The 21,798-nt window shown below is 41.1% G+C and overlaps 1 protein-coding gene across 1 annotated transcript in view; it reads left to right on the top strand.

Moving 5' to 3' along the window:
* dnah9l (dynein, axonemal, heavy polypeptide 9 like) overlaps positions 1–21,798 on the top strand; it is a 58,314-nt gene that overhangs the window by 9,517 nt on the left and 26,999 nt on the right. The window contains exons 18-45 of the mRNA XM_053638642.1: positions 447–669; positions 760–876; positions 2,425–2,511; positions 2,938–3,096; positions 3,481–3,564; positions 5,877–6,035; positions 14,319–14,441; positions 14,518–14,640; positions 15,145–15,369; positions 15,486–15,577; positions 15,800–15,926; positions 16,046–16,201; positions 16,531–16,656; positions 16,757–16,864; positions 17,059–17,190; positions 17,384–17,544; positions 17,822–17,978; positions 18,078–18,223; positions 18,579–18,695; positions 18,797–18,935; positions 19,108–19,200; positions 19,438–19,632; positions 19,810–19,887; positions 19,972–20,104; positions 20,190–20,317; positions 20,459–20,607; positions 20,795–20,945; positions 21,070–21,201. Of these exons, the coding sequence (XP_053494617.1) occupies positions 447–669; positions 760–876; positions 2,425–2,511; positions 2,938–3,096; positions 3,481–3,564; positions 5,877–6,035; positions 14,319–14,441; positions 14,518–14,640; positions 15,145–15,369; positions 15,486–15,577; positions 15,800–15,926; positions 16,046–16,201; positions 16,531–16,656; positions 16,757–16,864; positions 17,059–17,190; positions 17,384–17,544; positions 17,822–17,978; positions 18,078–18,223; positions 18,579–18,695; positions 18,797–18,935; positions 19,108–19,200; positions 19,438–19,632; positions 19,810–19,887; positions 19,972–20,104; positions 20,190–20,317; positions 20,459–20,607; positions 20,795–20,945; positions 21,070–21,201 (3,820 nt within the window). The remainder of the gene's footprint in view (positions 1–446; positions 670–759; positions 877–2,424; positions 2,512–2,937; positions 3,097–3,480; positions 3,565–5,876; positions 6,036–14,318; positions 14,442–14,517; positions 14,641–15,144; positions 15,370–15,485; positions 15,578–15,799; positions 15,927–16,045; positions 16,202–16,530; positions 16,657–16,756; positions 16,865–17,058; positions 17,191–17,383; positions 17,545–17,821; positions 17,979–18,077; positions 18,224–18,578; positions 18,696–18,796; positions 18,936–19,107; positions 19,201–19,437; positions 19,633–19,809; positions 19,888–19,971; positions 20,105–20,189; positions 20,318–20,458; positions 20,608–20,794; positions 20,946–21,069; positions 21,202–21,798) is intronic.

Raw genomic sequence — 21,798 nt, 5'->3', positions numbered from 1 at the left:
ATTTTAATAGTGCTGCACTTTTACAGAAAAGTTTAAACGTGTCATTTAAAATGTATACAATGATTTTTGTCTCACTAGAATGTTTTCAGATTTATTGTATGCTCTATTTTGTAATCTTCAATGAGTCCAAAGTTGAATTGAATAAAGCAAATTTGCATTCCTTAATATGAATTTGCAGGTTCCGTTTTAAGATGATGATGATGATGATGATTTTATTTTATTTTGATTTGCGCAGTGGTTAATCTGAAACTGGGTGCGCTGAATTTAAAATATGTTATGCTGAAACAGTTCTTAAATCATTTGTATAGCTAATTGTTTCAATTAAAAATTTAATTCATTGGAATTTTCGACGATGCATTATTTTGCGCTATTTAAAGGCAGTTCTGATTGGCACCGGTAGCGTTCCAGCGAAATGAGCTAAACTTCTGTCTCCATATTTGTTCTAGCGTGCAGGACTTGTCGAGCTTCATCGAGAACGCCGAGCATGGTTTAGGGAAGAACGTGAAGGATGGAGATTACGCTGGTCTGGTGGACATCATGAGTCACCTGATGGCGATCAGAGACAGACAGCAGAACACCGAGCAGCAGTTCAAACCTCTCAAATCTACTTCAGATCTGCTGAAGACCTACAGCCAACAGCTGCCGGAGCATGTCTATGCCCTGCTGGAGGTGCACGCACACACACACACAGAGATGGATATTGTGTTCTATAATGTTGTCCTGATTTAAAATACTTTCTGACACACACACTGTTTTCAGGAACTGCCTGAAAAATGGAAGAATCTGAAGAAAGTGGCCTTCACCGTAAAACACGAGGTCGCACCTCTACAGTCCAACGAGGTTGCCGTCATCCGAAGGAAGTGTGTCCGCTTCGAGGTGCGTAGGATCATCATAGAAGTACTAATTTAATACCATAAAAAATTATATTTGTGTATATTTTAATCATTATTTTAATAATACATATCTTGCATACAGTTGGGGAAATAAGTATTGAATGCGTCATTTTTTTCAGTAAATATATTTCCAATGAAGCTGTTCACATGAAATTTTCACCAGACATCAGAATTAACTCAAGAAATCCGCAAGTATAAAGAATTCACAACATTAAAGTCCATAAATAAAGCTATGTGTAATAAAGTGGAATGACATGGGGAAAAAAGTATTGAACATGCTAACTGAAATTTATTGAATACTTCTTATTACTTATTTAATACTGATTTATTAAAAATGTTGACTTGTCCAATACTTATTTCCCCCAATGTATGTTAACTTCACAGACAAATTGGACTTGAAAGTTTATAGTTTCGGCTGTGGCAGGGACAAAATAATTTAGAAAAGAGGACAAAAGTAGGCCAGAAGTTGTGTTTTTGTTTTATTTTGTTGTGTCTGAAAAGTTCAAACAAGTTTAGTTCACCTAAATGAAAATAAAAAGAAAAAAAAAGCTTTTTGAGATTTCTTGCTTAGTAGTCATTGTCTTTCCAAAGAATGCTCCAAATTCAAAGTTAAAATCTAGTGTTATTGTTAGATATATACATTTTCTTACTTTCTTTTGTTTTTATTAAGATAAGACCAATTTACCTGTTTAGGATGCCTCTGATCATAGAAGTTGGTGTTTCTGTACATATTTCATTTACTGAGTAGATTTTTGTGGAAAACAATGCAAAGCTGGAGGTAAAGAACCACCTGATGCAAAGCAGAGTACATTAACACATACAGAGTAACACACACCTAGCCGTGGATTATCCCTTACATATCTAATACTCTTTTAAACTTTAAAATGTCTGTGCTGCATTTCTACTGATAATGTAACTGTGAGTTTAACTGTATGTTACTATGGTTACAGTTGTTTATAGGCAGCACATTAATTTAGAACGGTGATTAAACTGAACTGGAACTACATGTGGTATATACGTTTTTTAAACGCACATCTTCCATCCAATCAGAATTGAGTATTCAGACAGACCCATGGTATAACAGTGACTGTAACACACAGATGTATTTAACTAATTTATGTAGACTATTCATGGACATCAACTTGCACAAATTCCTAAACAGTAGATTCATTTTACTGTTTAAGATTGATGGTTGAATTTATAGGACACACGAGTGAAGTGAATATATAGTGAAGGAAGTCTTCCACCTTTACTTGTGAAAAGTCGAAAAGCACTGAAAAGAGGTCCGTTGTGTTATCAAAGGTAAAAATTGGTGCGCCAATTGAAAATCCACTGAAAAATGTCCTACAAAAAATGTCCTACATTTGTGTATGTTTATATTTTTACTTAGAAGCTCTAAAAAAATGTAAGAAATGGAAGACAACGATACATATCTGCTTCAGTGGTACTAAAGAAATGTTTGTTATTAACTCCGATCAATTTGGCAGATTCAGACCTGACTTTTTTTCTCTCTGTCTCACTCCGGACACAGATTAAACAGCACGAGTTTCGGGAGCAGTTTCGTACGGAGCCCATCTTCAGCATCAACAATGATGAACCATACAAACTCATTGACAAGGTTTTTCCTTACTGTGTGTGTGTGTGTGTGTGTGAATACACAGGACATGGTTTCTTAAACATTTTCACATTTTCTGACACGGATAACCCCCTTAGTACAGATGTGTTTTATGAACTTAATCCAACTGTTAACATATTAGGCTCACTATTTAAGTGTGTACAAAGGTATTATGACTAATCACTGGAGATGTAGAACATTTTATTCCTGAACTTTCTACTGGGAGGTTACTGTTTTATTGAGAGGTTACTGTTTATACGCTTGCTTGTTTTTGAGGCTTCCATTAAACCCACTCAATTCAAGTAACCAGTCAAACAGGCTTATAAGATCTTAATAACTATGATAATGCAGGTTTGAGATTTTTTTTCCCCCCACTTAAACAAACAAATAAAAATCACAGTACTCATTTTGCATGTGGTGTGTGTGTAGACCAATCGTGCAGTGGCTCATTTGGAAAACGAGATGTGCAAGCTGCAGGAAACCGCCAAGCTGTTCGAGGTCGGCTTCCCGGACTACAGACAGCTCCGCCAGTGCCGATCTGACATCATCCTCCTCAAAGCGGTGTGGGATATGGTCATCTTTGTCAAAGTAATGCAAAGTCACTAACACTCCTCAGCACTTTTACACCCCCGTATGGGTGTAATGTCTAGCCATCTTGTTTATTCTGCTGCAGTATAGATAGAAAGTATATTTTAGATTAGCTTAGAGCCATCTCATTCGTTGGGTTCATCACGTCCTGACCAGAACAGAAATATCCATAGTATAGGATGTCTGGAAAGTCCAATGGGAATATGTTGAGCAAAACGTAAGGGTGAACATGTAGAGCACATGTTGTAAATAATAAATACAAAATGAACCATATGTAATTTTACTCTCATTGCTTCCTGACTTTTCATTTTATGTTATTTGGAGTGACCTGGATTTAACTAACTTTTTAATCATGATCTGTGTGCATCATCCTGGGATGTGTAGTGCAGTATCTTGGACTGGAGGAAGACACCATGGAAAGAAATCAACGTGGAGCAGATGGACATGGAGCTCAGGAGGTTTGCTAAGGTGCAACTAAGTCTTGAAAAGCTCTCTCTCTTTCTCCAAACAAATATAGGATTTAAATACCATTATAATCATCATATAAACACGTTGGACAAATGATAACGCTTAAGTTTCTGTGAGAAAGTTATATCTCTCACTGATTATTTGGAACTGAAATGATTTTTAAATGTATACACATGAGCAACTACATGAACACGTAGTTCATGATTGTTCATTTTAAAATTCTGAATAACTCATGATTTGCTCAGCCAATAATGATACAGTGGCTTCCACTAATATTGGCACCCTTGGTAATTATGAGCAAAGAAGGCTGTGAAAATTTGTCTTTATTGTTGAACCTTTTGATCTTTTGTTTAAAAAAAAATCACAAAAATACTCTGCTCTCATGGATATCAAACAATTGCAAACAACACAGGTTTATAAAAAATACATCTTTGTTAAAAATAGGTGTGCAACAATTATTGGCACCCCTATGAATTCATATGAGAAAAATATATTTGAAGTATATTCCCACTGATATTTAAATTTTTTTAGCACACCTAGAGGACTAGGAACAGGAAATTGTTCAACCATGACTTCCTGTTTCACAGGGGTATAAACATGAGGTAGCACATAGGTCAAATTCCTTTAGTCATTCATAACAATGGGTAAGACCAAGGAATATAGCTGTGATGTGCAGCAAAAGGTTGTTCAGTTTCGCAAAATGGGAAGTGGCTATAATAAAATAGCACAAGCATTGAAAATGCCCATTTCCACCATCAGGACAATAATTAAGAAGTTCCAGTCAACTGGAAAAATTATGAATCAGCCTGGAATTGGATGTGTGTCTATATTGTCTCAATGCACTGTGAAGAGAATGGTTCGAGAGGCCAAAAAATCTCCAAGGATCACAGCTGGAGAATTGCAGAAGTTATTTGTGTCTTGGGGTCAGAAAGTCTCCAAAACTACAATCCGAAGTCACCTACATCACCACAAGCTGTTTGGAAGGGTTTCAAGAAAAAAGCCTCTACTCTCATCCAAAAACAAACTCAAACATCTTCAGTTTGCCAGACACTACTGGAACAGCTAGGATCAGCTTCTATGGTCAGATGAAACCAAAATAGAACTTTTTGGCAATAAACACCAGAGGTGGTTTTGGCACACACAGAGAGGTAGCCATATGGAAAAGTACCTCATGCCCACGGTTAAATATGGTGGTGGGTCTTTAATGTTTTGGGGCCGTTTTTCTGCCAGAGGACCTGGACATTTTGTTAGGATACATGGCATCATGGACTATCAAATATCAACAGATATTAAATGGAAACCTGACTACCTCTCCCAGAAAGCTTAAAATGGGCCGTGGTTGGATCTTCCAGCTGGACAATAATCCAAAACATACATCAAAATCAACACAAAAATGGTTTACTGACCACAAAATCAAGGTCCTACCATGACCATCCCAGTCCCCTGACTGAAACCCATAGAAAACTTGTGGGGTGAAGTGAAGAGGAGCTCCACCAGCGTGGACCTCGAAATTTGAAGGATCTGGAGAGTTTGGAGGAATGGTCTCAGATCCCTTGCCATGTATTCTTCAACCTCAAAGGGAGGTAGCACAAAGTATTGACTAAAAGGGTGCCAATTATTGTCACACACCTATATTTAATAAAGATATATTTATTGGATAAACCTGTGTTTCGTTTGCAATTGTTTGATATCCATTAGATTTCAGTTTTTGTGAATTTTTTTTTTTAACAAAATATCAAAAGGTTAAACAATAAAGACAATTGCTGTTGTTGAAAAGACAAGACATGTTGTTGAAAAATAATCAACCACAAGGTTTAACGCCCCCAACCCCCCCCCCCCCCCCCCCAAAAAAAAAGAAATTCTGAAGCATTTTATTCTCCATATACCTTACACCGCATTTCATCAATGCTACCAATTATTTATTTATTACAGAACAACACATTATACTTTTTATCCATTAAGAGTTACATAATGTTGTGGAATGTCTGTGAAACAAATTAGTTCTTGTTAGAACTAGAGCCTCTGTCTAGACGTTAAGATAAAAAAAGAGAAATGCAGCTTGTCATGTTACGAAACCTCAAAGTGTAAACTTTTGTCTTAAAGCTACAGCTTTACATGAGACTCCTTCAAAAAAAAAATTAATTAACATCCTCACAGAAATCCCCACCATATCAACAATTTCACATTTCTTTGTAAAATTTCTCTTCTACACTTCAGATTCTAAATCCCTCTATTTGTGACAGAGTTAGTTAATTAAGAATACTTTAGATAAGGAGGTCAGAAGATAAATCTGTTTGGGGTTATGTGTGCAGGAGATGAAGACACTAGATAAGGAGGTGCGTGTGTGGGACGTCTACGCCGGTCTAGAGTCTACCGTTAAAAACCTGTTGACGTCACTTCGGGCTGTTAATGAACTGCAGAACTCGGCGGTTCGAGAGCGACACTGGCAGCAGCTCATGCACACAACCAGGGTAGAGTATCTTAATCGTGCACTGTTGCAGCAGCATTGCACAGAACACTGTGGTAAGATTACAGCAACACTGCGGAAGCGTCACATATATACATATTACACAAAATGTCATTACCACAACTGCCTCATTCACAGTGCAGTAACACAAGGTTACAAGAGGAGATGACTGATAACAAATATGAACTACAGTCTGAACTACCATGTCTAATTATTTAGTAGACTTAATAATGTTAATGAGTTTTTATTGATCACATATACATACGCACAGTGAAATTCTTTTCTTTGCATTCCTCAGTATGTTAGGAAGCTGGGGTCAGAGTACAGGGTCAGCCGTGATACAGCACCCATGGGGCAGTGAAGGTTAAGGGCCTTGCTCAAGGGCCCAACAATGGCTGCTGTGCTGGGGCTTGAACTTTTTCAGCATGAGGCCCCAATTGTGTAGGGTGCATCCCTTCATGGCCCCCTAGATTTGTCAAATTTTCACAATTTCATTTTTTTCATGCTAGGCTCTTTGTATTAACTTTCTCAGCTAAGAGACTATGTCCTCTATTCAAAAGCTTATCCATTTTAAATAGCCTTATGTTTTATCAGTGTGTGGCTAACAATACACTAGTATATCAATGGATATTTCTGTTTGGTGTCTGTCTTAGTGTGCTGTGTATAATTGTTTTAAGTTATTAATGTTTCACATTTTTATGTACATCATAGTGCAAAGGTTGACAATCCTGACTTGCATACAAGTAAAATTAATTAAAAAAAAATTTTTGTTCTAGAATTTTTATGCGGCCCCCCTGGTGCCATCTGGCAGCCCCCAGTTTGAGAACCACTGCTCTAACGTGTCTACCAAAAACAAAATGTAGAAAACAAAAAAAGAATACCCGAATTCTTGGCGTACACGACACCCTACTAACCTACTCTATCTAGCTATGGAAAGCACAAAAGTACAGGGAGTGGCGCACACTCTTTACCTAACAGGCATACAAAATGCTGGTTACGTGGTTCTGTGAATTCCGGATGACCACCAGAGACGGTGCTGCAGTAGTGGATGATCGCAGCGCCAGCCAGATAGGTCAAGTAAATAAATACCAACGAAGTCATGTGGTGATGTGAACTGAGCGGCGGTGATATAAGCCACTGCAGCTCAGTACTCCACCTCGGAGCGTCTTCTCGCACATCCAGAATTCACAGAATCACGGTTACATCAGTAACTAGGGTTCTGTTCTATTGTGTTTCACCACCAGAGACGGTGCTGTCGTAGTGGATGACTCGTACCAGAAAAGTCACAAGGAGTAACTCACCAGAAAAGACCAGGGGTCACCGGCAAAGCACAGCTGAACTCGCATCCTACGATGAAGCAATGTTGACATTATAGAATTTCGCGAAGGTACAGAGAGAGGACCATTTCGCTGCAGCTCAGATGTCACAAAGAGAGACACCCTTGCAGGCAGCCCATGAAGATGAAACAGCCCTGGTGGAATGGCAAATGACGGACCTGGGCATGGGTTGTTGGGCCTATTTATATGCTAAGGCAATAACCTCAACTACCCACCATGACAGCTTCTATTTAGACAGAGGGGCAATCTTCTTAACACCTCCATAACAGACATGCAACTGTTCCGACTGTCTTAACTGTGCCGTAGCCTCTATGTAGCACCTCAAGGCCCGTACTGGGCACAGGAGCAGAGAACGCTGCTCAAGGTCCCGCAGCTGGAAGGAACACAGCTCAATGGACTGATTAATGAACTGATGCAGGAGCACCTTAGGAAGGAATGTTGGATTCGGCCAGAATGCATGACTGACTCATGGACAGAGCGTGAAGCTCACCAGCCCTTTTTGTAGATGTCACAACCAGAAGAAAAGCTGACCTCAATGACTTCTACCTAAGACCTGTCCCCTCCAATGTTTCAAAGGGGGATGGGAAAAGGAACTCCAAAACCAGAGGCAAACTCCACACCAGAGAACAGGGAGAACAAGCCGGATTGAGGCGCCTCGCACCCTTTAAGAAACTGCAAACCAGGTTATCAAAAACCTAAGCATAAATTTAATTCTTTTGAAATTCTTTATACCAGTATAAGTTATGTAGCCACAAAAAATAAGTCAATTCCTCTAATTATTATTTACAGACCCCCAGGGCCATATACTGAATTTCTTAGTGAATTTGCAGACTTTGTCTCAAACCTGGTTGTGTCTGTAGATAAAGCATTAATCGTCGGAGACTTTAATATTCATTTTGATAACCTGGAAGACCCTCTAAGATTAGCGGTTGTGTCCATCTTAGATTCAGTAGGGATTAATCAGAACGTAATCGGGCCTACTCATAATGGTGGTCACACTCTTGACCTCATACTAACATACGGACTAAGTATAGAAAATATTATCATTCTTCCGCAGTCTGAAGTTGTCTCAGACCATTATCTTATCTCGTTCATAATACGAATTGATCATAATATTTCCACCTCGCCTCGCTACCGCGTAAAACGTACCTACACATCAGCTACTGCACCGAGCTTCATAAATAACCTCGCAGAAACATCAATTAGATTTGGATCACCGTCAGATCACATAGAACTCGATCAGGCGACTGAAAGCTTGGAGTTGACACTCCGCTACACGCTAGATAGAGTGGCTCCACTCAAAAGGAAAATAATTAGAGAAAAAAAATTAGCACCCTGGTATAACGATCAAACGCGAACCTTAAAACAGACAACTGGACAATTAGAACGTAAATGGCGTCAAACCAAACTGGTGATATTTCAAACAGCATGGAAGGAGAGCCTACTGAAATATAGGAAATCTCTTGGCGATGCTAGAAAAATCTATTTCTCCACCTTAATAGGAGACAACAAAAACAATTCTAGATTCCTTTTCAACACAGTAGCAAAATTAACTAGGAATAAAACCACTACAGAGAGAAACACTCAATCATTACATAGCAGTGAAGATTTCATGAAATTTTTCATCGATAAGGTTGAAAATATTAGACGTGAAATACAGGCCATTAAATTAAAACCGGACAGTACTGTAACAAACCCATTACATGACAATGTAGCAATATCAGATCAATGTTTAGAGTATTTTGCTTCGCTTAGAGAGACCGAACTAGCTACATTAATCTCTTCAGCCAATTCATCAACTTGCATACTAGATCCCGTACCTACATGTTTGTTTAAACAGATTTGTCCAGGAGTAATTGAACCACTTCTAAATATAATCAATTCTTCCCTAAGCACTGGCTATGTACCTAAATCACTTAAATTAGCAGTTATTAAACCCTTGATTAAAAAACCTGATCTTGACCCGTCTCAATTGTCCAGCTATAGACCAATATCAAATCTCCCCTTCATCTCTAAGATTTTAGAAAAGGTTGTAGCAAAGCAGTTATGCTCGTACTTAGGTAGGAATAACATTCATGAAATGTATCAGTCAGGGTTTAGACCTCATCATAGCACAGAGACAGCATTAGTTAAAGTAGTAAATGACCTTCTACTGACCTACGATCAGGGTTGTGTCTCTCTGCTTGTGTTACTCGACCTTAGTGCAGCTTTTGATACTATAGATCACACTATTCTCCTTGATAGATTAGAAAATGTTGTTGGTATTAAGGGAACAGTCCTCTCCTGGCTCAGGTCTTATCTGACCGATCGTTATCAGTTTGTAGATGTAAATGGTGAATTCTCCATGCGTACTGAGGTTACTTTTGGAGTTCCACAGGGTTCTGTTTTAGGCCCACTGCTCTTTACTTTATATATGCTACCCCTAGGTCAAATTATTCGTAAACATGGAATTAGCTTCCACTGTTATGCTGATGATACACAGTTGTATGTTTCAGCGAAGCCAGAGGACAGACAGAAGCTTAGTAAAGCTGAGGATTGTGTAAAGGACATTAGACATTGGATGTTAACTAACTTCCTTCTACTTAATTCTGATAAAACAGAAATACTTTTATTAGGCCCACGTGTAGCTAGAAGTAATCTTTCTGATCACATGGTTACTCTGGATGGTCTTTCTGTTTCATCATGTGCAGCAGTTAAAGACCTTGGAGTGATTATTGACTCCAGCCTATCATTTGATGCTCATGTAGATAATATTACTAGGATAGCCTTCTTTCATCTCAGAAATATTTCTAAAATAAGAAACATATTGTCACTACATGATGCGGAAATACTAGTTCATGCATTCGTCACCTCTAGATTAGATTACTGTAATGCCTTACTGTCTGGATGTTCCAGTAGGAATATAAATAAGCTCCAGTTAGTCCAGAATGCAGCTGCTAGAGTCCTAACTAGAACTAGAAGGTACGACCATATCACACCGATATTATCAATACTGCATTGGCTCCCAGTAAAATCTCGCATTAACTATAAAATACTTTTATTAACCTATAAAGCACTAAATGGTCTCGCGCCACAATATCTAAGTGACCTTTTGGTTTTATATAATCCGCCACGCCTACTTAGATCAAAAGATGCAGGCTATTTGACGGTACCTCGAATAGTGAAGGCTACAGCAGGGGGAAGAGCTTTCTCTTATAGAGCCCCACAGTTATGGAACAGTCTTCCTATTAGTGTTCGGGACTCAGACACAGTCTCAGTGTTTAAGTCTAGGCTTAAAACGTATTTGTTTACTCAAGCCTACCCTGACTAGATTCTGTTCTACTACTTCGCAGTCATAATTATCTTTTTTCTCCCTCTCTCCTTTCGCCGAGCCCCACATGAATTTATGGAGATACTAGAGATCCAGATCCTTTCTGCCTCTGGATGGAGCTCAAATCTTCTCTAATTCCAGACTGCTGGGACTATGGCTGCTCCTAAGGCCATACAGACTTCATATAAATCCATGATGAACTTTTTCACACTATCTGTTGTTACCCAGATGAGGATGGGTTCCCTTCTGAGTCGGGTTCCTCTCAAGGTTTCTTCCTCTTAAAACATCTTAGGGAGTTTTTCCTTGCCACCGTCGCCACTCAGTGGCTTGCTCAGTTGGGATAAATTCGCACCTTTAATATCTGTATACCATGTTGATATTTCTGTAAAGCTGCTTTGAGACAATGTCTATTGTAAAAAGCGCTATACAAATAAAATTGAATTGAATTGAATTGAAGTTATGGGAGTCCAATGACAAGCCATCCACAGGAGAATGGTGCACAGAGATGCCACATAAATGTATAAGGTGGAGGCTGCCCTGCCACTGTCCAAAAGACCTTGTAGGAAACTCAAAACTACTGAGACTACACATTGTATAGGGTCAAACCCACAAGTCTCGCACCATGTAAAAAAATACTTCCATCGACAGGCATAAAGCACTTGTTTAGAAGTGCAAACCTTGTGTTGAGAACAGAGTGAACGACTGAAGGCTCACTGACTGCTAAGAGGGAGTTGGCTCCAGAGGCCAGATCCATAACTGTAGGTGGGCCGGTTCAGATGACAAATGCGAGACAATAGGTCTCTCCTAGGGGAAGCTGCTTCGGTCTGTCCTTCAGCAAGGTTAGAAGCAAGGGAAACCGTGGTCTGGACAGCCACTGTGGTGCAATCAGAAGCACCCTGTGAAGTGTCTCCCACAGCAGAGGAATTGGAGGAAAGGCATTCAGGACACAATCTGGCCACTCGTGTGACAGCGTGTCCTGCCCCAGCAGACTGGACGTTTTCATCTGGGCAAACCACAATGGGCAATGAGTTCTCTGAAGCAAATAGATCCACTTCTGCCACACCAAATTCCTGCGAAATGTCCTGAACTACATCCAGGTGGAGACTCCTCTTGCCCAGATGAAGTCAATTTCTGGACAGAGCATCTGCAGCCTGATTGGCTATCCCTGGCAGATAAACAACCTGCAGTGATGCAAACCGCGGGAGTGACCAAGTGAGGATATTGTGAGTGAGCCGTAGCAAGCTCTCTAACCTTGTGCCCCCTTGGTGATTCAGATTGAAAACCATCGAAGTGTTGTCTGAGCACACGAGCACATGGCGGCCTGTCAGCACCAGGAGGAAATGTCTCAGGGCCAGAAAAACTGCACGCATCTCCTGCAGATTGATATGAGCCATAGTCCAATGCATTGACCATTTGCCACTGACACCCCTGAGGTTCCAAACTGCTCACCAACCCTTGAGAGATGCATCAGTTGTTACCACCTCCCAATGAGAGGTAACAATCCCCAACAGAACGCCTGCTGTCAAAAAGGCTGGTGAAGTCCACCATCGGAGGGCACACACACACAACTGTGACTCACTACGATCTGACGATGATGGAATGGGTCCAACTGAAGGCTGTTGTTCCACACCTGCAGGGGCTGCAGCTGAAGCAGTCCCAGAGGAATTACAGAGGGTGGCTGACATCAGCATTCCTATCAGCTTCAATAACATCCCATACTGGAGAGACGCCCCCAGATGAAACTGGGCAAGAATATTCAGGATATCTGTCGTCAGAGACAGAGAGGCTCACATTGTGGATGAATCGATCATCACCCCGATGAACATGATCGATTGCGTGGGAGACATCAAGCTCTTTGCCCTGTTCACCAAGGGACCCAACTTGGCAACATGGTCTAGTAACAGCTGGATATTGTGCACAGCCTGGTCACTCATCTGAGCACAAAGTAACCAACCGTCTAGATATGGCAGAATCTGCAACCTCTGGGACCACAGGGGTGACAGGACAGCCTTCATACACCTCGTAACCACTCGAGGGGATAGAGAAAAACCAAAGGGTAGGACCCTGAATTGGTAAGACTGGTTTCTGAAGCTGTGCATAGAAACTTCCTGTGAAGCACAACAGTAGGATCATGAAAGTATGCCTCTGTCAGGTAGACACTCTTGAACGGATCTCCCTCCATCACCGACCAAAGAATGTCGGTTGTGCGCAACATGCAAAGGGGAGCTTCTTTAAGTACTTGTTGAGTCTCCTCAAATTTAAGATTGGACGAAAACCTCCATCCTGCTTTGGAACAAGAAAATATGTGGAGTAAAACCTGTCCCTCTGAACCAGGGGGTGAACCACCTCTATTGCCCTCTTATCCAACAAGGAACGAATTTCTTAAGAGACTTGCTGAACGAACTGGGTCTACCATAACAGGCAGGATGCATCCCGAAAACGTTGGGGGCCAGAAAACCATAGCCACTAAAGTGGAGAGCCTCTGTATACGACCATGAGGAGAGGCAGTAAAAAATAATCCAATTAAATACTCCTACCCCCGGATGAACCACGAGAAATGGAGAGGAGATTGCACAAGCTTAGAATAAAAGTCAACAACACTCATGGTTAGGACCGACAGGCACAAGTACAACACAAAACATATATAACACGAAACAATGGGAACACAATTTGCTAACTAGGCAAAAGTGGGTAATACTCCTGCGGATTGAACCGTGAGGTAAGCGGCACGCTGTGGAGAGAAAAAACCCGAAGGAAATAACTCATGCTCCACGGCAAGCAGCTCGTAGCTCGACAGCGTGTAGCCATGATACTAAGGAAAAAGCCTGTACTTATTAGTGGCGAGCAATCCGGAAAACAAACAAGTTGTTATCAGTCGACTGATCTGGCTGGCGCTGTGATCATCCACTACAGTAGCACCATCTCTGGTGGTCAGGAGGAATGAAACAGAACTATGTGCACCATGTATATAGCGTGACCTGCTTACCTGCCCTCTTTTCCCAAACAAACATCAAGTTTTATCAAACAGCAGCATGAGGCACCAGTACCACCGATAACGGGTAGTAAGTTCATACATTCACAGAATAGATTTCAATAAACCAATGATTACAACCAAGGGTATGGATAACAACAACAACAAAAAAAACACACGCACACTTCACATCTCTTGACCTAAGCATGCCTGGTTGTTTTTAAACATCTGGATGGCAGCGGATTGGGCGTGGAAGACGATACCCTAATGATGATTGGCAGGTGACGTATCCAATCATCAGAGACCTGAGAGCGAAATAGCGGCGTGAGTGAAATAGATTGAAGAAGAGAAACAAACACCAAAAAATACAACGAAACGAAACACCAAAACACACCTGGAATGTAACATCCCAAAGGTGTTCAGTGGGGTTGAGATCAGGACTCTGTACAGGAAACATGAGTTCTTCCACTCCAACCTTAACACACCATGTCTTCATGGAGCTCACAGGGGCATTGTCATGCTGGAACAGGTCTGGGCCTCTTGTTTCCAGTGAACAGAAACTGCAGTGCTACAGCTTTACATCTTCTTTCCCTCTAAATCTCTCTCTCTCTCTCTCTCTCTCTCTCTCTCTCTCTCTCTCTCTCTCTGTCTCTTATTCCCTGTGTGTAGGTGAGCTTCATGATGGATGAGAACACCACTCTGGGTGATCTGCTGGAGCTTCAGCTGCACCGTGTGGAAGAAGAAGTGAAGAACATTGTGGACAAAGCGGTAAAAGAGATGGCCATCGAGAAGGTAGTGACAGCACCAGACACACAGAATGGCACTGTGTTTCACATACAGCAAACGTCATGTTTGTACTTGTGTGTAGATTTTGGCTGAGATCAAGCAGACGTGGTCTACGATGTCTCTGTCGTATGAGACTCACACCAGCACTGGAACTCCTCTACTGAAAGCTGACGAGAACCTGATTGAGACACTGGAGGATAATCAGGTGATTAACACAACATAACAGACCGGTATGAGGGGGAAGCCAAAACACAGACACAACAATATAGGAAATATGGAATATAGGAAAAACTGAAGGTATAATAGGATAAAACTCTCATAGTGATGATGTAATTGCTGCTTCTCCTTTTTCTGTTCAAACAGCAAGGTGCAGAGTTATTCTGTACCTGCTAACCCTAATCTACTCTGATTCTAATCAGAAAATCTACTCAACAGTTTACAGAATGGGCGTATTAGTGTAGATCTGCTTCGATCTAGTATGAATTGACAAGGTTAAAAACTGATCTGTGTAAAAAAAAAAAAAACAACAAAAATCTATGTATATGACAGTCAATGTCCACCAAGCCAAAAGTTTGGTTTAGGCAAAATTTTTAGCAGGAAATCATATTGAATCTGGTATCTGGCATTGGTTTTGCGATGCATGGATATGATGTAGGAGTGTATACCTGTGTGTGTGTGTGTGTGTGTGTGTGTGTGTGTGTGTGTGCAGGTGCAGCTTCAGAATATCCTGATGAGCAAGCACGTGGAGTACTTCCTGGTGGAGGTGAGCGGCTGGCAGCGGCGGCTGATGCTGGCAGACCTAGTGATTGGTACCTGGCTGGGAGTGCAGCGCACCTGGGCTCACCTGCAGAGCATCTTCACCAACTCGGAGGACATCCGTAACCAGCTGGCACACGATGCCGAGCTTTTTCAAGGCATCCACCTCGACTTCCAGGTAGCTGCCCAAGAACTCTGTGATACAGTATTGTAAGGGACAAAAGCTCCATTGTTTCACTTATGTATTTTATTGCCCAGCAACGTGTAGTGTCTGCTCTTTATGTGCGTGTACAGGAGTTGATGATGAAAGTTGTGGAAACTGCAAATGTGATTGAAGTCACGAACCAGCCAGGCTACCTTGAGAAACTTGAGGCTCTGCAGCAAAGGTACACTAGAGTATGTGTTACACAAAGCTTTAAAACAACAGCAGCAACAACAACAACAAAGAAATTCTCTAGAGATTAAATACAATTTCACAGACACATCCTGCAGAAACTGGAAAAAAAAGCTCAGAGATTATAAATGTACTCAGAGATATTATTTTGTTTTGTTTCAGTTTTCAATGCAAATGTAATTTCTTTTTTAAATTCTTATGTAATTTTTTACAGGTTGTCTGTATGTGAAAAAGCTCTGGCTGAGTATTTGGAAACAAAGCGTCTGACATTTCCAAGATTCTACTTCGTCTCCGCTGCTGATCTGTTGGAGATTGTTTCCAAGGGAACACAGCCCAGACAGGTAACACATGATACCATGGATTAGCATTTACTCCATTGCTCACTCTATTGGACAAAGACATAGTTTGACAAGTACTTTGTGTGTATGGATGTATAAAATGTCTGTGTGTGTGTGTGTAGGTCACACGGCACCTGCTGAAGCTCTTTGATAACCTGGCTGATCTGAAGTTCAGAGATGAGGGAGAAGAGGAGGGAAGGGTAGAGGTTGCAGTGGGGATGTACAGCAGAGAGGGGGAGTATGTGCCGTTTTCTGAGTCGTGCGTGTGTGAGGGACAGGTAACACACACCTTCTATACACTCTACACATTTTATCAATAGAATAAAGCTAGTATGAAGACTGATGTATTCTTAAGTAAGAGTTGGGAAATTAACATGGATAAATATAATCTGTTAGTGTAGAATTACCACACCATTATCCACTGTGTTCCTGCACCCTGATGGTAGGATTTAAGGGTCATTCACAAGGATCACCCTGGATGGTGAATTATACATATCATATTATAGATAGATTTATCAATTACATCTGAGATATATACACACATTATACCTATGCTTTTGAGCTGTCCTTTTTTAAAATCGCATTTTTCTCTCTTCCTCCATCTCAGGCTGAGTGTTGGCTGGGTAGGTTGGAGCTGGCCATGCGCTCCACAGTGAGGCACGAGATCTCAGAAGCCGTGGCAGCATATGAGGATAAAGCACGTGATCAGTGGCTCTTTGACTATCCTGCACAGGTGTGTGTTTTAATATTTAATACATCAATATTTTCTGGTGTGGATGCAACGCAAGACGTGTGGACCATCCAGACACAACTTTACAGTGTGTGTGTTATAGGTGGCACTGACGGGTAGTCAGATTTGGTGGGCGATGGATGTTGGAATTGCCTTTGAAAGGGTGGAGGAGGGTTTCGAGACAGCGCTGAAAGACTACAATAAAAAACAGGTCATTGTTTCACTTACTAAGTCATTCACTCACTCACTTGGGTGAACGCTCGCTTATGCCGTCATTCATTGACCCACTCACTGTTCCTGTTACCCAGTTACTCAGTCACTCATTTACTTACATGTGCTCTCTCTCACTCAATCATGTAGTAACTCAGTCACTAAGGTATGTATGTATGCATGCATCTATTGCAGATCCTCCAGCTGAACTCTCTGATAAACATGCTGCTAGGCGAGCTGAGCCCTGGTGATCGCCAGAAGATCATGACACTTTGTACCATTGATGTTCATGCTCGTGATGTGGTGGCCAAGCTTATCTCTCAGAAGGTAACCATGACGACAAAGCTCCCTTACATCCTGTGTTCTGCGACTTTCCTAGTAAAAGTAAAGTTTCTGTGGAATACCATTTGGAGACAACACACAGTCTGAACATTACCAGTAAAGATATGCTTTTAAGTCCAAGGTTTTGAGTATCATTTAGGGGAATGTTTTGTATGAAGTCATGCTGCTTGTCTCCTAGGTGACGAACGGCCAGGGGTTTGCCTGGTTGTCTCAGTTACGCCATCGCTGGGATGAACAGCAAAAGCACTGCTATGTCAACATATGTGATGCACAGTTTCAGTTCTCCTATGAATACCTGGGTAACACCAACCGACTGGTTATAACACCACTCACTGACCGGTTAGTTACATTCTGTCTCTCTGTCACACACGCACTCACACATCGTGTTTAAATCTGCCTCGTTTCATTCCAAATAATGAAGCTTTCAAATGAAGTTTCATCTTTCACCTTATGTTCAGGCACTCTGTTAATCCAGAGTATCAAAAAAAAGAACTTTCAGATAAAGCAGCGTGTTGTCTTGGAGCAATCGGCATGCAATGATCCAAAATGAATAAATCCTCCAAAATTTATAGCATTCCGTGTTTATTTTTTGCCATCATCTGATTGTCATGCACAGATGCTACATCACACTGACTCAGTCTCTCCATCTCACAATGAGTGGCGCCCCCTCTGGCCCTGCTGGCACAGGAAAGACGGAGACCACCAAGGACCTGGGTCGCTCGCTCGGCATTATGGTCTACGTGTTCAACTGCTCAGAACAAATGGACTACAAGGTAAGGAATAACATTCAGAATGTGAACTGAATCGATCTGCTTAGAGGAAATGTAGATATAGATCAGGTGTTTTTTTTATCTCTTTATCTTTTGTCTTAGTCCATAGGTAATATCTATAAGGGTCTGGCTCAGACAGGTGTTTGGGGCTGCTTTGACGAGTTCAACAGGATCTCTGTGGACGTTTTGTCTGTGGTTGCCGTACAGGTCAAAACCATCCAAGATGCTATTCGCAACAAGAAGCAGAGGTTATATCAGCACATGTCATGTCACGTTGTATCATTTTTATATTTTACTCTGACTCCAAAAATCTGTCACGTATGTCAAAATATAACACCACAAACTATAAATGTAAATTAAAATTTTCAACATTTCATAGTGTTGCTGCGCACAGTAAAATAATTTCTTCTGTTTTACATTAATAACATTAATGGAAATTCAAAATCTTTTTTTTTCTGCAACGTGACACATTTCAGATTGATTGATTATTTTTTCCCCCCCAAGTAATAATCTACTAATTCAGGATGTCAGAAAATTGTGTTTCTTTGCATTGCTCATTACCCAGTCCACACTGATTTTATTCCAATTCATGATGCTGATCAGGTTTTACTTCCTTGGGGAGGAGATTGAGCTGAGGCCAACCGTGGGGATCTTCATTACTCTAAACCCAGGATATGCTGGTAGAGCAGAACTGCCCGAGAACCTGAAAGCGCTCTTCAGGTTCCACCCGCTTTGAAAAACTCAAACTATTAACCAATCACGACCATTCCAGTATAATAACGAACAAGTAAGTAATTTCTGTGTGTGTGTGTGTGTGTTAGGCCATGCGCCATGGTGATTCCTGATTTTGAGTTGATCTGTGAGATTATGCTGGTGGCAGAGGGATTTATAGACGCCCGTCTGCTTGCACGCAAGTTCATCAGCCTGTACACGCTCTGCAAAGAACTGCTCTCTAAACAGGTACTCACTAAAAACTGCCAAATCTGCTATTTTCCAGAGCTTAAAGAAATTAAAAATGTAAAAAAAATTTTCTAGAAAGTGCTTTTTGAACGGCAGCCATCTTTAACATCTGGAAACAAGAAACAACGCAGGAAGTGGATTTGCATTTAAATGTGGTCTTTTGGTGTTGCAGGATCACTATGACTGGGGTCTACGGGCAATAAAGTCAGTGCTGGTTGTTGCTGGGTCGCTGAAACGAGAAGACAAGAGTTGTCCTGAAGAGCAGGTGCTCATGGGAACATTTGTCCATACTTTCTAACTCATTAATCTCTCTAAAAGGACAATATAAGATCATTTTGCTCTCCCTGTATACTAGCACTGACCCGTTACAGTACACGTTAAGTACTCGTTAATAATTGTTTGTTTTCCTGTCTCCGGTCTCCTACAGTCCCCTATAACACGATATTTGTAATACATTTGTAACACACCTGAATATATAACGCATTAATAATGTGTTGTTAAGGTGTTGATACGCGCTTTACGGGATTTCAACCTGCCGAAGATTGTCACGAGTGACGTGCCTATATTCCTGGGTCTGATCAGTGATTTGTTTCCTCTGTTGGATATTCCGCGTAAGAGAGACCTGCAGCTGGAGCAGCACGTCCGTCAGGCAATCAGCGAGCTGCGGCTGCAACCTGAGGAGAACTTTATCCTCAAGGTCAAAAATGAAAAAGGCTCCTAATTCAAAACTAAACATGAGTTCACTGTTCGGGACAGAACACTGGTTTCTCTTGACCATGTTGTTTTACTCACATACCTATCCAGATTAGATTCTCTCTTTTTTTGTGTGTGTGTGTGGAGAAGTTGTTCAGTCTGATCACTCCGCTGTCTACAGGTGACTCAGTTAGAAGAGCTGCTTGCTGTGAGGCATTCTGTCTTTGTGGTTGGTGGAGCTGGAACAGGAAAGAGCCAGGTATACAAACACTTAGAATTCTTAGGCAAGCTCCAATCCAGACTGCCATGGTGCGAGTCATGCTCTTTGCACCTCTGCATGTAGATTCTGAAGACGCTGCATAGAACCTACTCGAACATGAAGCTCAAGCCCGTGTGGAGCGACATGAACCCGAAAGCCGTGACCACGGACGAGCTTTTCGGATTCCTGCATCCTGCAACACGGGAGTGGAAAGATGGTAAGCGTGTGAACGTTGTGTTGTACATGCATGTATAGAACATTTGTATTGCATCGCTCATGTGTATGTCTTTCATGTGTTTTAGGTCTCTTCTCGTCGACCATGAGAGAGCTGTCTGCTTTATCCCACGATGGCCCAAAGTGGATCGTGCTGGACGGCGACATCGATCCTATGTGGATAGAATCACTCAACACTGTCATGGATGATAACAAGGTCACTATATATAAAAAAAAAAAATTGGAGGCATGGAGGTGTGGTCTCCTCAAAGATAGCTAGCACTTATTAAATAAAATATCAAGCTGATTGCCAAATTCTATATTTTTATTGTATTGTGTGTGTGTGTATGTGTGTTAGGTGCTGACCCTGGCCAGTAACGAACGCATCTCTCTAACGCCCTCTATGCGTCTGCTGTTTGAGATCAGTCATCTGAAGGCTGCCACCCCTGCAACTGTATCCAGAGCAGGAATCCTTTATGTCAACCCACAGGACCTTGGGTGGAGCTCGTGAGTGACCCCTGTTAGCCCCGCCCACTCCACAAGTCCTAAACCAGGCATAATCGAAGGCATTTTGAACCCCTCCCACAGCACAGATAGTGTATAGCTTGGAATGAACAACAATATCATTTGTAGTCACACGTATCACTACATATGCATCGCAGGCTCTCAGTTAAACATTCCCTTTGTCTTTCAGCTATGTGACGAGTTGGATTGACACACGCCAGGCCCAATCAGAGCGTGCGAATCTGACCATTTTGTTTGATAAGTATGTGCCCTACTGTTTAGAGCAGGTCAGGTGCAACTTAAAGACCATCACACCTTTACCTGAGACAAGCATGGTGGAGGTACAGCGAAACTATTCACCATTTATTTACATATTCCTTTACATTAGAATAGATACAAAATCAGATATTTGTGTGTGTGTGTGTGTGTGTGTGTGTGTGGTGTGTGTTTCTATGTGCACCACAGACACTGTGTTGCTTGCTGGACTGCTTGTTAACGGATGAGAACACTCCCGCCGACTCTCCTCGTGAACTCTATGAGATCTACTTTGTGTTCGCCTGTGTGTGGGCATTTGGAGGAGCTCTCTTTCAGGACCACGTGAGCATGAAAAGTCAAAGCGTTAGGGGTAGCATAAATGTTCATTCCCATTTATGAAATCAAAGAGAATCCAACCGTTCATCCAACCAGCCATTAGTTTGAATTTGTAGGAATGTCTCATGAACGCGAGCTTACCATTTGATGCCTGTTTGCAGTTAGCATGTGCCTAATTGAGACGTATTGAACCATTTCTTTTGGAATGGACCTGTATTTGTTTGTATAATGCAACTAGTTCTTATTGATGAGGAAAGAAATATTTTTTTCATGTACAAATGTCCAAAAACGTAATCGTAAAAAGACTTTTAAATAGGGTTACGCATAAATGCTTTTTAATTGAGAAACAAGTGTTTCTCATGAACAATAAATCAGGGTGAAGCTGTCAAATTTCTTTTAAAATTGCATGATGATTTGAATTCACGCATCTGTCCATTTTATCCCTCCGAAATATCCAGCATTTTATCATAAAGGAATAATTGTATTGATAATAAATGAATTTTATATAGCCTGTAATTTCATACTAGAAAGTTTATTCTATTTATTAAGGTGAGGCAGTATCATACTCTTGTGATGCACTTCGTTGTTTTAGAAAAATTTTGT

Source organism: Ictalurus furcatus, chromosome 12, assembly GCF_023375685.1.
Source record: "Ictalurus furcatus strain D&B chromosome 12, Billie_1.0, whole genome shotgun sequence".
Lineage (NCBI taxonomy): Eukaryota > Metazoa > Chordata > Actinopteri > Siluriformes > Ictaluridae > Ictalurus > Ictalurus furcatus.
This window is presented reverse-complemented; position numbering and strand designations above follow the sequence as displayed.